The 16,600-nt window shown below is 34.8% G+C and overlaps 1 protein-coding gene across 1 annotated transcript in view; it reads right to left on the bottom strand.

Annotated features, from left to right (window-relative positions):
- The window catches only part of LOC112624338 (B-cell scaffold protein with ankyrin repeats-like), a 32,260-nt gene extending 22,759 nt beyond the window's left edge, over positions 1-9,501 (bottom strand). Inside the window, exon 1 of the mRNA XM_025384829.1 lies at positions 9,092-9,501. Within this exon, the coding sequence (XP_025240614.1) occupies positions 9,092-9,470 (379 nt within the window). The 5' untranslated portion in view covers positions 9,471-9,501. The remainder of the gene's footprint in view (positions 1-9,091) is intronic.
- Between the last annotated feature and the right edge of the window lie 7,099 nt (positions 9,502-16,600).

The following is a 16,600-nucleotide window of genomic DNA, read 5'->3' as shown; positions in this document are numbered from 1 at the left end:
ACCTATTGCGTTCCTCAGTCAAGAATAAAGTTAAAATGTACGAGTTTCTCACTCTATTCCCTGTGTGAAATACAAAAATATGGCAAAACAGTGTCAGATACATCATCTTGTATCAAGCTGTTAACTAATCTCATATGATCCTATACCTTAATTTCCAGCATAAATGTGTGTGAACAAGAAAATGTTACTGATGTTAAGAAATAAAGTTTAAAGTGGCTGTCTTGAAAAATAATTATTGAGGTTACAAGTGGCTGGTCACCAGCTAAGGGAGGGCATGTTCAAGTCAAACACAGCTCAAAGGTGTACTCTCCCTCCAATGGATGGCTCAATTATCACGTAAGTGTAGATATTTTTGGGCCTTGGATTAAAGGTAGACTTCAGGATACCAACTGTCTTGGCATAGATTTCAGAACAAGATAATTTATAATAAGAGACAGTAAAATTTTGTTTTTTTCATGGACTCTGTACCTAGTTTCTTCCCTTTAACACTAGAGTTAATTTTCAGAAAAGCCTTGGAATCGTGCTGTTTATGCAGCAGACGATCATTTCCCATGTGGCATTGAAATGTGAAAAAAAATCAGCTTTTAGCAAAGATAAAGAGGAAATCATCTAAAGTAAGGTAAGACTTTTGGAAAGCAAAGAATAACATAAGCTAACTTCTAAGTTGTTAATAACACAATGATCCTGAGTAATATGTAATAGTGTACCTTAGTTTTTGGTTCAAAAAGGGAGGCAGTAGAACTCAGAAATAGGGTGCATACATTCATAATATGAATATGGTTAAAAGCTACCCAGAGGCCAGGCATGTTGGTTCCTGCCTGCAATCCCACCATTTTGGGAGGCCAAGGTGGGTGGATCTCTTGAAGCCAGGAGTTCGAAACCAGCCTGTCCAACATGGTGAACCCCATCTCTACTAAAATTACAAAAAAAAAAAATTAGCTGGGCGTGGTAGTGCACACCTGTAATCCTATAATCCTAGCTACTCAGGAGGCTGAGGCACGAGAATCACTTGAAATCTGGAGGTGGACGCTGCAGTGAGCCCGGGTCCCACCACTGCACTCCAGTCTGGGTGACACAGCAAGACCCTATCTCAAAAAAGAAAAGAAAAAGAAGAGAGAGGAGAGGGAGAGGGGGAGAGAGGAGAAGGAGAGAGGATAGGTAAAGGAGAGAGGGAGAGGGAGAGGAGAAAAGTTCCCCAGAGTCGTATACAAAATGCCATTACCAACACGCTAAAAATATCCTGATCAAATGCCTTTATCTTATTTTATTAGAAATAAACAAATCGTAATTATATTCTGGTGTCTAGGACTAATAAATTTTTACTAATCATTTTGTTATTTGAGTTTCATTCTTCAATATATATGAGAATGACCAAACATGACATTAAAAAAAAAAGAATTAAAAAGAGAATTTAAAAAGATGAATTTATTAATACATAAAAAATTTCTTCAAAGAGAAATTGAATATGTACCATACATTGAGGGAAAAATCCTTGAAACCTTAGTCCTTACAGTCTTAGAAATAATTTGAATGACTTTATTAAATCATGCAAGCCAGAGAAACTCTTTGGGACACAATAAAACCCTTGTGTAAAGTATCAGATACCTAAACTCAATTTATAATTCAGACTTTTTGAATAATATTCTTTTCAAACAATCCATCACTTTAATTGGAATTCTGAAGTTATAATGAACTATTAGTTTCTTAGAGAGAAAAAAAAAGTAAGTATTCAATCCCTGAGTCTTAAAGTTGGCAGCTAATAATTTTTCAAACCTTAATAAATTCTAGAAGCACATAAACAGTTGTACCAGTCTTAGTCCTAAATTTACTAAATTATCATTACACATTTACTGATAGAATTGATTATTGTCTAAATTTGTGAACAATCAAAGTAAGTGTTTTAAATCCTGCTAATTAAAAAAATGTTTTTACATAATATTTTATTATGAGAGGTCTTGTCTGCTACTTTAAGGTATTTTGACTTTATTCCATAGGTGACATAGAGCCCATAATATAGTGTGTGTTTTAGAAAAATAGGGAGGAAAAAGGCCACCAGCTGGGAGGTTCTAGTAGTAGACTGTGAAATGGAAAATGAAGATCTAGGCCAATGGATGAGAAATGGGAACGAAGATACAGTTCCCACAGAAATTAATTGAATGTAGAAGATGGGGAAAGCTCTGGGATAGTGCTGAGCTGATGGCTTTGGATTACTTTATTTTGAAATAATAATTCACCCTTTCTTTTAACCTCTTGATTTTAATAGTGTTGAAGAGTACAGAGCAATTATTTTATAGAATCTTCCTTGATTCCACAAAAATTTCCCAGTTTGATTTGTCTGATATTTCCTCATGATTAGATTGAGGTTATGTATTCTTGACAAGAATCCTACAGTAAACCTTTCATCAAGAGGTTTCAACAAAGAGAAAAACTAAACTGTACCATAAACATTTATAAATCTGCACTTACGAACACAATTTGTGCTTTCTGGGTTTGTGGGGTTTTTTTGATGTTGAGAATGCTGACATTTTTTTAAATGAAGTTTTTTTGTTTTTGTTTGTTTATTTGTTTGTTTTATTTGAGCCGGAGTCTCGCTCTGTCACCCAGCCTGGAGTGCAGCGGCACCATCTAGGCTCACTGCAGCCTCCGCCTCCCAGATTCAAGTGATTCACCTACCTCAGCCTCCCAAGTAGCTGGGATTACAGGTGTGCACCACCACACCCAGCTAATTTTTGTATTTTCAGTAGAGATTGGGTTTCATCATGTTGGTGAGGCTGGTCTTGACTCCTGACTTCAAGCGATCTGCCTGCTTCAGCCTTCCAAAGTGCTTGGATTACAGGCGTCAGCCACCGCAACAGGCGTAAAAGAAAGTTAACAACATTCCATTTTTAAAGCAGCAAAAAGGAGAAGAAAAAAAATGGTAAAAAATAGTTACAGAGAATATAGAATGTAACGAAAGTCATAAGTAAGCAATAATCAAAATTAATAAAATTAGATAAGGAAAATATTTTTCAAGCAGAAATGATCTGAGATGAATTTATTAATAAAGCAACTCTTCAGCTGACTTTGAAGGATGGTTGAGATTTCAACTGAAAATATGTGGAAGGATACTCCAGATGAAGAGAAAAATGAAAGAACAATGGAGTGAAGGCAAAAATGGAAAGGCTGTGTTTGTTCAATGGTGAATGATGCAATTACCCTACTATACAGTCTGTGTCTACACCAATGCTGGTGACAGAAATGTCCTGGACACCCATGCTGGAGCCATATCTTCAAAGAGCTGAAAGACCATGCAAAAAGGAAGGACTTCATTTGAAAGGCTACAACATCTCATTGACCAGTTCTAGGAAGGTCCAGTGAGTCAGAGTTCTTAAGCAATACACAGCACAGACAGAAAGAAAGGAGAACAATGCTTCTGCATAGTTTGTTTCTGTTGTGTTGTTTGTTTTGTTTTGTCTTTCCAATAATTCTACTGTTACATTACTACTCTTCATTTTGTCCTTCTTTTAAAGAGTGTAATAAAGCTAAAAATTTGAAATCTTTGGTTTGGTAATAGAAAAACAAAATGGAAATGCTAAGGTTCTTCAAGAAAGAGTTAGAAGTTTTTTTCCTGTTAATGGACAATAAGAAAATATGAGAAAATAAGCCATGGAGAGAGCTGTTGGTAAAGGGTAGCTCAGGGGTTGCAAGCAAACCAGGGTACCTGGTCCAGAAGTGATAGGGGCAGAGTCAAGAATAAAAAACAAGGGAGGTCAGAGGTCTTGGAGAGGTGCCAGGATCCTGAAAACCAGAAGGATTCAAGTACATGTTCGTGATACTCAGAAATGGTTGTTGATTTTATAACAATTTCAGATCAGATTATTTATATCACCTATAAATGTGGAAAGACTAGAGAAGCAAATTAGGTAACAAACCAAAACTAACAAATAGAGGACAGAAAAAGGAAGAAATGTCACACAAACGGTTATAAAACACACAGAAAAGAGGAAATACATCTGGATTTGTGTTATTCCCAATTTGGGAATTAAGAAGATAGGAAATTTGGTTTCCTTAATTCCTTTAAAGGAAATACAATACTTGGAGAAAACAGAAATTATTGTATCTTTTAAAAAAACTTTTTTAATGTTAAAAAATTTTCTCTGGAGCCTTGATTAATTATAAAATAGCTTTCTCTTTCTTAAAATTTCCTCTGATTTTTCTTTGTCTTATATTAATATATTAGAACATTTAATTATTTACATGACTTTCTTGGCATTGTTATTATTCTCTTTTTCATAGCATGTTTCTGAATAATAAGTTCCCCTTATTCTTTGTATAATTTATTTATGGAATGAGGGAAAGTAGAAAAGGAACAGTTAAAAACTGCATTCCACATTCTTTGTCCTATTTCACCAATTTTTTTTTTGACTGATCTCAATTTAAATACGAGACTTTATGTCTTCAACATGAATGGCAACATAAACATAAAATAATTTAGCAGAGCACTTAAGCAAATTTATCACTGCATAGACTACAGCAAATAGAACCAATTTTTTCAAAGGACACAACCCACATATAAAAGTTATTTTATGCAGTTTGGAAATTGCTACCATTTTGTAGACTTAGAAATACAACTATATGCTTCTGGTTGCATTCTTGTACCTCAGACAAAAATACACTATATTTGAACATCCTTTTCCAAATAAGATGGTTATATTTTCCAACTGGCATATCTAAGTTACTCTAAGAAATCAGAGACCAAAATCAATGTGGGCAGATGAGAAATAATAGTGTCTCCAAAATAGTACTGTGTTGTCTACAAGGTGTGAGTTTTTCTCTCATCAAGTATGAATAGAAATATAATTTGAAGACATAGAAGAATACCACTTTCATATCCACTCAAAAATACTCATTATAAAACAAAACAACTGAAGCAATAAAAAGGTATATATCAAATATTTTTACATAATAGTGACATTATAGCTCAAGTGGCCAAAATAACATGAGTTCTTTGAATAAACAGAAATTATGGGTGTGAGGAGCCATCTAAAATTTTACTAACAATCTTCAGGGAGAAAAGTAGCATATGCTTACTTGTGCTTTATTGTGATTTAAAAAAATAATTTTCCTATTGTAACACTTTTTTCTTTTCACTCAAAAAAGTTTAATGTACTTGAGGAATACTAACAAGAGAGCAAAAGAGATCGTAAGAAACTTGAAAACTTCCAGTTTAAACATTATGGTGTATTGTGAATATTTCCCCTTTTTATTCTTGGAAATCATCCCAACACACAGACAATGAGGAAATATTGTGCAAATATCCTATTTAGAGGAAATAGGAAACAGTGAAATTCTAGACCCAAATTCAATGAACTGTTTCCTAAAACAGTGATAATAGAGCGTAAGGGTGTACAGGAGGAAACAGAGAAAAGACACTTTGAAGAAACAGTCCAGAAGCTGCAGATTTGAGCCAGCAAACATACTTCCTATAAGGCTAAGGGCACATTATAGATATGAGGCAACAATTTGAGGGAGAAGCATCTATGGAAGCAGTTTGGTTCTAAAAAGTAGACAAAGTGAGGTTAAATGAAGAACTATACAGAAAAATCATATTACAGAAAGCAGTCTACATCTGTGGAAGCAGAGAAGTACAGTCTTTCATGGTAAAATAACAACAACAATAGCAAAACAGAACAAACAACAAAACCCACTCTGTCTATTTCCACTGGCTGGACTGAAAAAACTCTCTTTTCTCAGCGACACATAAGAAAACCTGAGGCCGGGCGTGGTGTCTCATGCCTGTAGTCCCAGCATTTTGGGAGGCTGAGGCAGGCGGATCACCTGAGGTGGGGAGTTCGAGACCAGCCTGACCAACATGGAGAAACCCCATCTCTACTAAAAATACAAAATTAGCTGGGTGTGGTAGCACACGCTTGTAATCCCAGCTACTCAGGAGGCTGAGGCAGGAGAATTGCTTGAACCTGGGAGGCGGAGGTTGCAGTGAGCGGAGATCACACCATTGCACTCCAGCCTGGGCAACAAGAGTGAAACTCTGTCTTGAAAGGAGAGGACAGGTGAGGAGAGGAGAGGAGAGGAGAAGAGAGGAGAGGAGGAAAACCTGAACAAGCATAGAATCTATATAAAGATACTAAAAGGGAAAAGGGAGAAAGGGAAGGAGAGAGGGAGGGAAGGAAGGGAGGAAGGGAGGGAGGAAGAAAGCAAGGAAGGGAGGCAGGAAAAGAGGAAAGGAGAAAACCAAAGGAGATGGGCAGCAAAAACTAAAAACATATTACCATAAACAAAGTTGAAAATTGTAACCAAACATTTCACCGTGAATTTTTAATGTAATGAATAGAAATCACCTTTTGAAAGCAATTATATAGTGCAGATATGCAAGAAGTTAGAGAGAGGTGAGTGAATTAAGAACAGGAGATGAATTTTAAATTACAAGTGCTCAACCAAATGGTACAATGAGAAAAAGTAAAAGTGCTATGAAAATGAAAGAGATTGGAAGTAATACAGAGGAAGAGAGACTCCTGGAAGCACAAAATGGTAGCAAAAGTTAAAGTGAAAATGCAAACTAAGTTAATTAGATATTAATAGACTCAAAAGGGATTAGAGAGAAATTGTAGAGTGCACTTCAGACTAAAGATATCCAAAATACATAAAAAAGGAATCCCTGAAAAATAAACCGTAAACTTACATATAAGTTAAGAAATTCTTCATGAAATAAAAGAAGAGTTGAATCTACAGTTTGGGAAAAAGATAAAAACAAAAATAAGAAAGCATGTCCCTGGGAAAAATAATCCAGAATAGTCAGCACTAAAATAGTCTAGTAAAGTCACTAAACTTCAACTATAAATAAGAATCCTTTAGTCAGCTAGGCAAATACAAATTCTGTAAATTCTGCAATGCTAGAGACAGAAGGGCAATAGCAATACTCTCCTCAGACAAACTCTACCTTCAGTGTAAGACAAGAGACAAACTCTTTTAAACATGCAGGAATTCAGAAACATTGCTTCCAAGGAAGCTTCCTCAGGAATGATTAGAAATGACCTTCAGCCAACCAAGGGATTATTAAAATCACAACAACAAAGGAAACTGTCAACAATGTAAGCCCTGTTAGTAGATCCTCATCCAGTGGAGCCTTCAGAGGATCTTAGTTCCGGACAGCTTGACTGCATCCTCATGACAAAGCCTGCTCCAGAACCTCCCAGCTAAACCTCTCCTAGATTCCTAAATCATAGAAACTGATAATACCATTATTTATTAAGTTGCCAAAAGTTAGAGAAACTTGCTGTGCAACAATAGACAACTAAGACAATGCTTTTAAAAACTATTGAATTTGGGCCGGGTGTGGTGGCTCACGCCTGTAATCCCAGCACTTTGGGAGGCCAAAGTGGGCTGATCACTTGAGGTTATCGAGCCCAGCCTGGCCAACATGGTAAAACCCCGTCTCCATTAAAAGTACAAAAATTAGCCAGGCATGATGGTGCATGTCTGTAATATCAGCTGCTCCAGAGGCTGAGGCACAAGAATTGCTTTAGCCTGGGAGGCGGAGGTTGCCATGAGCCAAGTTCATGCCACTGCACTCCAGCCTGGGTGATAGAGTGAGACTCTGTCTCAAAGCAATACAAAACAGGCTGGGCGCGGTGGCTCAAGCCTGTAATCCCAGCACTTTGGGAGGCCGAGACAGGCAGATCACGATGTCAGGAGATCGAGACCATCCTGACTAACAAGGTAAAATACAAAACAAACAAACAAAAAAAAACTAGCTGGATGAGGTGGCGGATGCCTGTAGTCCCAGCTGCTCAGGAGGCTGAGGCAGGAGAATGGCATAAACCCGAGAGACGGAGCTTGCAGTGAGCCGAGATCCAGCCACTGCACTCCAGCCTGGGCGACAGAGGGAGAAGAAAGTTGTTTTCCACCAGGAAAGAAGCATAGTGAGAAGTGTAGTGAGAAGAGCTTCCAGCGAACCATTTGGGGTTGATATAGGTTCCCTGGATTTCCAGAACTCCCAACACTTGTGCTGGATCCAGGTTTGGAAATTACTAAACGCAAGAGACTGTTGCTGTACTGCTGCTCTGAGGGCAGGATGGTGATAGATACTCTGGGAATGGCTTGTATGCCCAGAGTTTGTCCGGAAAAAGATAAATGGAGATAAAGGAAGGTTTATCGTCAGATAGATGTGGACAAGGTAGGAGAAACACCCAGCCAGGAGATATCTCAGTGCCATTTTCATCATGAGAGACATATGAATGAGCCATAGAACTCAACAGTAAGAATCTACATGCATTAGATAACCACAGCTATGATCTTAGAGAAGAGAGAACATTTGACTCATTAAGAAACTGCAGGAGAGACATTCCCAGAAAATAAGGGATTTCCAAAAACTCAGAAATTTACTCCAAGAAAAAGAGGCAACTTTTAATCTGATGTGGCCAAGATAAAATAATAGCTTCACTCCTTCCCTTTAAGCCATGAAACCATAGTTGGAAGACTGGGAGTTGAGAGCAAAGTACAGACTAAGAAAACCAGGGAAGCAGCTGACCACAGCACTCCTTTTATACCAAGCAGAATAAAACTATGGAAGGGAGAAGCTTTAACATTAGTAAGTTGCAGCATTTTGATTATTACATGGAAACGTAATTAATTAATTAATGGGACCTTGTATTTTATCTAAAGATTACAAGCTGAAAATTTTAAAAGCTCTGTAATTGTAACCCAGACCTTCAAACCTTGAACTGTTACTGACTGGTAACACTACTATAGTATATTAACTCATGCCTCACCAGTTATATAAGAAACCAGTTTCCAGAACCAAACTGTCATATGGCTGAGCATACCATACTTGTTCTGCCATGGTCTCATCCAGGCTGCCCTAAAGAATATATTTATAAGCCATTTTTAGAACAACGAATGTGCCTTGATTGGAATGGAGCTAAAAATTAAGAACCTTGATGTATTTTGTGGACAGTACAATATACTGTTGAATAAAAGAAGCTCTCATTTTTCTTATTTTCATCCTAACATCAGTTATTGGTTCTAAAAACTTGCAATTCTTTAATTACAAAAAACAAATAAAAATAAAACAAAGAAGATTTGGCAACATTACCTTTGAATATGATACTCTGGATTACAGAGATGTAGTCTTCAGGTTCCTGCTCAGTTGAGATCTCCCATCTGCTTTGAGAGATATTTAATAATTCATAAAGCTGATGTGAACTCATCACTCCACAAAGCAAAGTAACTACACTTTCTGGTGAATGAAGTATCTTTTCCAGAAACTGACATTTCTTTGGAGTTAGGTCTTTAAGCAGGCTATTTGATAATATCAAAAGTTTACATTTGTAAGAGGTTAAGTTCAGCAACTCCAAATGCCGAAAAGAGAAATTCTCCAAGCGATATAACAGGATTGCTTCCCTTTGCACAACATGTAAAAATACTTCTGTCAAGTACAGAGCCCATTCCTCAGCATCCTCTTCATATATCATTATGATGTCTTTTGTATTTCCTGAAAAAGAAAAAATATTTTCTTATATTTGCAATGCTATCAGCAGGTTATTATTTTTCAAAAATTTTAATATGCTTACGAGGCAATATATTAAGTTGCTGATACCAGAGAAAAACTATATGAAAGTCCTTCATAGTATTAAAAAACCATAGATTAAAGAAAACTAGAATTCAAAGATAAGTTGATTTAAATTTTAAAAAGAATGATAAGAAAAAGTATAATAAATAAGAAAAGAAGTTGAGAGCCAAAACAATACCATTACCCAGATAATAAATAAATTAGAAAAAGAAATGAGTAGATTAGACATAGATAATGTTATAGATAATATTTTAACTTCTGGCCCAAAAGAAAAGCTTGATATTTTCATAATAATTCAAAAAAATAAATAAATAAAGGAGGAGAACAAGGCTAACACAACTGTTGAAAATATGATACGTTTAGTTGAGAGTTAAAAACAGAAAAGATTCAGTATAAGGATGATCCAAAAACCTGAAGTAGAAGAGAATATACACATTAAAATGTTGCAAAACATATAATTTTTAATAATTTAGAAAATCCTTGTAATAAGAAAGATAAAGGAGCCAGTTTTATAGATCAGTGTGAAACAATCAGGCTCCAACTAAAACTGTTAAAGAAAACAGATCTTGCTGGGCGCGGTGGCTCACAACTGTAATCCCAGCATTTTGGGAGGCTGAGGTGGGCGGATCACGAGGTCAGGATATCGAGACTATCCTGGCTAACACAGTGAAACCCCTTCTCTACTAAAAAGACAAAAAATTAGCTGAGCGTGGTGGTGGGCACCTGTAGTCCCAGCTACTTGGGAGGCTGAGACAGGAGAATGGCTTGAACCCGGGAGGTAGAGCTTGCAGTGAGCGGCGATCGTGACACTGCACTCCAGCCTAGGCAACAGAGCTAGACTCTGTCTCAAAAAAAAAAAAAAAAAGAAAAGAAAAGAAATCTTGATTACATTGTCCTTGACTTAATGATAATTATAAAATTTCTTCACATATCCAGGAAGGAAAACCAAGTCACCACGATAAGAAAAATGTGAGGTTGGTGTTGATTTCTTCAGAGCAATTTCCAGATGAATTATAGGAAAATTTTTATAAAACTAATTTTTACAGTATATTCATACTATAAAATATTGCATAACAATGAAAAAGAATGTAACAATGCCACATGCAACATGGATGAATCTAGAGACATAACATTGAGTGAAATAAGAAAGGGTATATATTGCATAATTGTATTTATATAAAGTTCCAAAGCAGAAAACTTGATTCACGGTGATACAGATCCGAATATTTTAGGGCAGAATTAACAAATTAAAGTAGGCATGAGAGAGCCTGCTGGAGTTCTGGATATGGTCTGTATTTTGATCTAGGTGGTAGAGATTTATGGAGATATACATACATGTAACATATATATATGTAAATTCACTCATCTACATATCTTAGATATAAGTTATACTGCAATAAACCTGTAAAAGCTAGATGACTTGGGGAGGGAAAGCTATAGGAAATAAGTAAAGCATTTGTAACATTATCACATGTATTTGAAAAATTAGAGAAAATATGCTAATAATGGAGGTTTGACAGGTCTTATAGGGCATTTACAAAAAGAATTAAAGAGAGGTATATTTCAATATTTTGCACAAAAAACAAAAAAATGAAGTAAATATTAACTCCAGAAAAAAGCCCCAAAATTTACAAAAGTAAGCAGGATAATTATAGACTATTTGGATCAATAGTGTGCATGTGTTTATAGTTATAATAATGTAAAAACTAATTAATTAATGACAAGTTGAGATTTAAATATTATGGAGAATAAGGGAAGAGTAAGACAAACAAAAGTATAAAAATATCTATCTTATGTATTACAGGAAGACAATAGATAATAGCTAAAATTAGTAAATCAAGAAATCATAATATATGTGTATCTTTTTGAAATATGCAAAAGAATAAAAAAAGAAACTTTGAAAAAATTATGGCTTTTAAGGTTCTTAGAAGGGTGGAATGGTATTTGGGGAAAGGGAAAGTAAAGCACTGTCGATTTTCACTATGTTTTATCATTGTTTTACATGAAAGTGTAACTGTAATCGAAATTTAAATAATAGAGGAAAATCCAGCCAAAAAATAGCAGAACCAAAGTAAAGTAAAAGGAAATGAAAGCAAGTTTGGAAAAAGAATAGGGTGAGTTGAATACATGTACATATAGAACAACAACTAAATGCTGAGGGCATTATGATTGCACTACAAAAGGCACATGTTAACTTCATGAAATAAAAGTGATTACACAGCAGGAAAAACTGAGCATTTGGGGAGGAGAAAGTAAAACATACCTCATCTTCAATAGAATGTAATCCTTTAACACTGCCTAAATTTGAAACATTAATTTAAAATAATGACTTCATTCAATATTTCTGTATCATCATTTTTCCCTAGACAATAATAAATAATCTAAAAAGCACTCAAAGAAATTTTTATCTTAAAATTAATATATCATTAGTTTTACTTTAAATTAACTTTATATTTAAAGATAGCATGTAAAGTCTAATCTCATTTTTAATAAAATAGTACCTCCATGACTATTTACCTAAAATAATTCTATCATTAGCAACAATTGTTTATGAGAGAGAGGACTTTGAGAGATACATGACTTTCTTTTACTTCACTCTTCCATATTGCTTATATTTTTATAATAACCTTATTTTACAAAATACAATCATTTTTAAATATCAGTTTTTACAGTATTATCATGAGTACAAAGAATGAAACACCAAACTCTTGTCATCTTCTTCCTCTGAAAACAGAGCATGTATTTTCTATACCACTGATGTGGCAATGAAAACCATAATGATTCTGAGATCTTTTGTATTTTATTAAATTATTGAGTTTATGTATTTCTGTCTTTTCTCAATATAAATATTATCTCTGAGGGCAGATAAATAAAGCTATTTTGCAATCCAATTCCTACACAATGCCAAGCACAGTTTCTTGAACAGATATTCAACAAATTTTTTACATATTTATGTATGCAAGTGAGAAAAAATCTGACAGAAAACATATGGGAATCACGTGTAAGTTGTATATGAATCATCAATATAGTTCTGTAATTCTGTGTGTAGTAGTGTAGTATCTCACCCAGCCTGTATGCTAAATAAATAAATAGTTTAACAGGAATAATATGCCATAATTCAGTATTTTTATGTTTGAGGAATGGTAGAAGGAGGGTTTTCTTCATATTGCATATAGCCAGAATAAGTTGGTCTACAGTTATAAAAATAATAGGAGTATAAATAAAATTAATAATAATTAAAATTATCAAGCACTTAAAATAAATTAGGTCTCTATGTGTTTCACATATGCTGTTTCATTTAATTCTCACAATTACACTACTAAGTTAAGTATTAATGTTATCCTCATTTTACAGATGGGAAAACTGAAGTGGTATTAGAATCAGGACTCCAATGCGGGCAGTCTGCCCTGCCCTATACCCTATACTTTTAACTTCTAACAGCAAAGGACACAATAATATTATTTAAAAGATCACGGTAGATTATTTGCAGGGATATGAGTTAGATTAGTCAATATCAAGCAGCCTGTGGGGTATTCTTAACTATGCACACTATGTGAAGGCTTACCGGGAGTCTGGTTTCCTACCAAGGAGAAAGAGGAAACAGAACATATCATGCACTCCAAGAGTAGAGTAATCTATGAAGAATTTACAGAATTGACTTTTTGACTCTATAATTTAAATCAAGAAAATTGTAGAATTAGCTATGAGTATATGTTAACGTAAAGAATTAATACTCCCATGTTATTTGGCTGGGTATCACAATTGGCAGACAGCTATATGAAATCAAAACTAGAAACAATCATAACCTGTCTTTCAAAGCCCAAGAAAATGGCACAGGTAGTCTTTCTCAATACTCTAGATGCATTTTTACTTATGTTGAAAATTGAGCCTTTTTATTTGACGTATATTTTCTCAATATCCTCATTTGACATCAAATATCATTCCTTTCTTCTCTATAGATGAAGTCATTTCAGTATTTCAATCTTTGGTTTTCTCAATTATTATTCACTGAGGCTTTCTATGTACCAGGCATGTTGCTAAGCAGTTGACATGTATAACCTCATTTAATCCTCACTGAACTGCACGGAGTTGGTCCTGTTAGTCTTATTTTACTGATGTTCTCATTGAGGCTCAGAGGGCTTAAGTTATTTATCAGAGCCACAAAGATAGTTGTTGATCTTTATGCTGACTTTCTTTCTTTTCATGCGAAACTAAGTTGTGTTGAAATATAAAAGTTAATAAAAACTCTTTTAATAAGTCATGGTTTTCTTTTCCCTTTTTCTAGAAAAAAAGTTTGTACCTGAATAATATCTAGGCCCACAGGCCCCAAAATAGTTCTTAATAAATTCTCAAAAGTAGCCCAGTGGCCTTGCACTGTACTTCATTTTATACACTTGAATTAAATCAACCCTAAGTAATTCTCCCCATTTAAGGAGGGTTACTGTCATTAAGATTGGTCAACTTTTATAGGCTTTGCAATGAAACAATAGATGATAAACTTGAAACATAGAAATATATAATTTCCATTCCTGGAAAGCTTCATAATAATAAAAAGACAATACTATTGAAGATGGAATCAAGATCTGCAAATAAATTATTTTAAATGTACATCTTACAGTCTTGCATCATAAAGTGACAGCATTATATAATGGTTCAGTAGGAACAAAATACAGCCATATTAATTTTTATAAATTTACCATATTCTTTCAGATTCAATAATGCCTTATTTATTTATCTTAAATATTCTATAACAAATGTTCAAAACTGAAAGAAATATTTATCAATAATTTATATCAATAATTGCTTTTCCACCAAAACCAGGTTACATTACATATTACCAAAAGAATGAGACTAAACATATATTAAAATTCTTCTTATTCCATATGCACAGCTTCAAATGGCAGATTTTCTTCTTTTTGAATAAGAGCCAAACTCATACCCATGTTTTGATTGTGCATAATGGAAAAAGATTGCATAATGCATCCTTTCAATATTACATTTTTCTAACTGGTAACCAAACGGCAGAATAAAAGAAAGCAGAAAATTACAAAAACAAAAATGAGTTACAGCCATAATGGATTCAGCAGTAACAACGAGAACATTAATCTTAATATAATCACACACACACATATATCATTACTTAAATTACACAGTAAGTATAACTCAATTGAGTTTACATTCCAACTTTGTACTGTTATTTCTAGTACAACATGGGAACAAAACTGGGGATTTTTCAAAGGTTTGAATGTAGTGAAACACACCATAACTAATATTTCTCCTCTGGGAAAGTGGCTAATTCCACTTATTCATAGTGGGACATTCATATATGAAGTGTTTCCTGTATAATCTGCATAAATCTGTGTAGTGGGCGCTGTGAATGCACATCTCATATCTTCCTGGACCACCAGCTACTGCTTAGTGGTCAGTTATTAAGCATATTGACCACTTCTGACCTCTGCTTTATTGCCTGAGGACTTTCTCTGCTGCTAAGAGTACTTCTTCAGTTTGTGCACCTGCCCAGCAGCTCATTAGTTCCAGGGATTTAGTGCACCAAGAATGGGGGGAGAACCTCAGGCAGTGAGGATCAGAAGTAAATGTGTAAATAACTCAGCTTATCCAACCTGCAATGGGGCAATTCTGAGGTTTATTTTACACAGTAATCAGAAAGTCCCCATGGTATCGAATTGTAACTCCTCACTGTGTTATTCTGCTTATTAATACACACATTGTCTTTTCTCCCTTTCTTATCTTTCTCCATTCTCTCACTAGAGCTTCATGGGCTCATCATCAAATACCTGTACTCAAGTCCATTTTTCCAAATCTTCTACAGGAGTCTTCTTCTATACACTTACATTATTTAACTTAGTTCTTTCTTTCAAATGCAGGAAGGTACTAACACATAATTTTAAGATCATGCTTTTCGGCTATGGTGAAGAACAACCAGCAAAAAAATTTATGCAAATTCAGAATTTTCCACTTTCTTCTTCTAAGATGCAAACAGATACTTTTATGTCTCATACAGCAACCATGGAAGGGATTTTTTTTTCCTATATAAAAAAGCATGGCATTAATTGTTACAGTATTATTTTGTGAAGTCTTCCTAACCCTGGATATATAAACTGAAAATGTTCTAATCCCATCTCTAATCACTTTTTATATCTAGTTGGGCCATTCATAAAATTGAATAAAACACAAGTACCTAATAGGGTTGTTGAAAGTACTAACTGAAAAAAATCATACAATGTGCTTATCACATGGCAAGAACAATAGAAGTCAGGAAATATTAGATCTTACCAGTAAGACTGTCTACATCTGAAAGCAGGAAGGCCATACTCAAAAGTTCCCCAAAAACCATAATAATAAGGTTTACAAAGGTAAATATATATATATATATATATGCATAAAATAAGTGATTATTTCCTAAGTTTCTATATTGTCTATATTATTTATATACATTGGAATGGGAATTAAAAGAAATTTTTTTGAAAATATATTTTTTATCAAGATATAGATATCATGGTTGAGAACATCTTGCACCTTTTAATAATTTGTATTAAAAGAAGAGAAAATGTGAGTGACGATTTGGGAAAGTTATTGTGTTAGAAATGGCTGTTAGGAAGCAATTGCAGCAAATACAAAAAATGACAAGTAGGGTCTAATTAAACTAAACAGCTTCTGCACCACAAAAGAAACTAACAACAGAGTACAAAGACAACCATAAAGACACATGCACATAAATGTTCCCTGCAGCACAATTTATAATAGCAAAGACATGGAATCAACCTAAATACCATCAATGATAGACTGGATAAAGAAAATGTGGTGGCCAGATGCGGTGGCTCATGTCTGTAATCCCAGAACTTTGGGAGGCCGAGGTGGGCAGATCACGAGGTCAGGAGATTGAGACCAGCCTGGCTAACATGGTGAAACCCCGCCTCTACTAAAAAAACAAAAAATTAGCGGGGCGTGGTGGCGCGCGCCTGTAGTCCCATCTACTCAGGAGGCTGAGGCAGGAGAATGACATGAACCTGG

The sequence above is a fragment of the Theropithecus gelada genome, chromosome 5 (genome assembly GCF_003255815.1).
Source record: "Theropithecus gelada isolate Dixy chromosome 5, Tgel_1.0, whole genome shotgun sequence".
NCBI lineage: Eukaryota > Metazoa > Chordata > Mammalia > Primates > Cercopithecidae > Theropithecus > Theropithecus gelada.
This window is presented reverse-complemented; position numbering and strand designations above follow the sequence as displayed.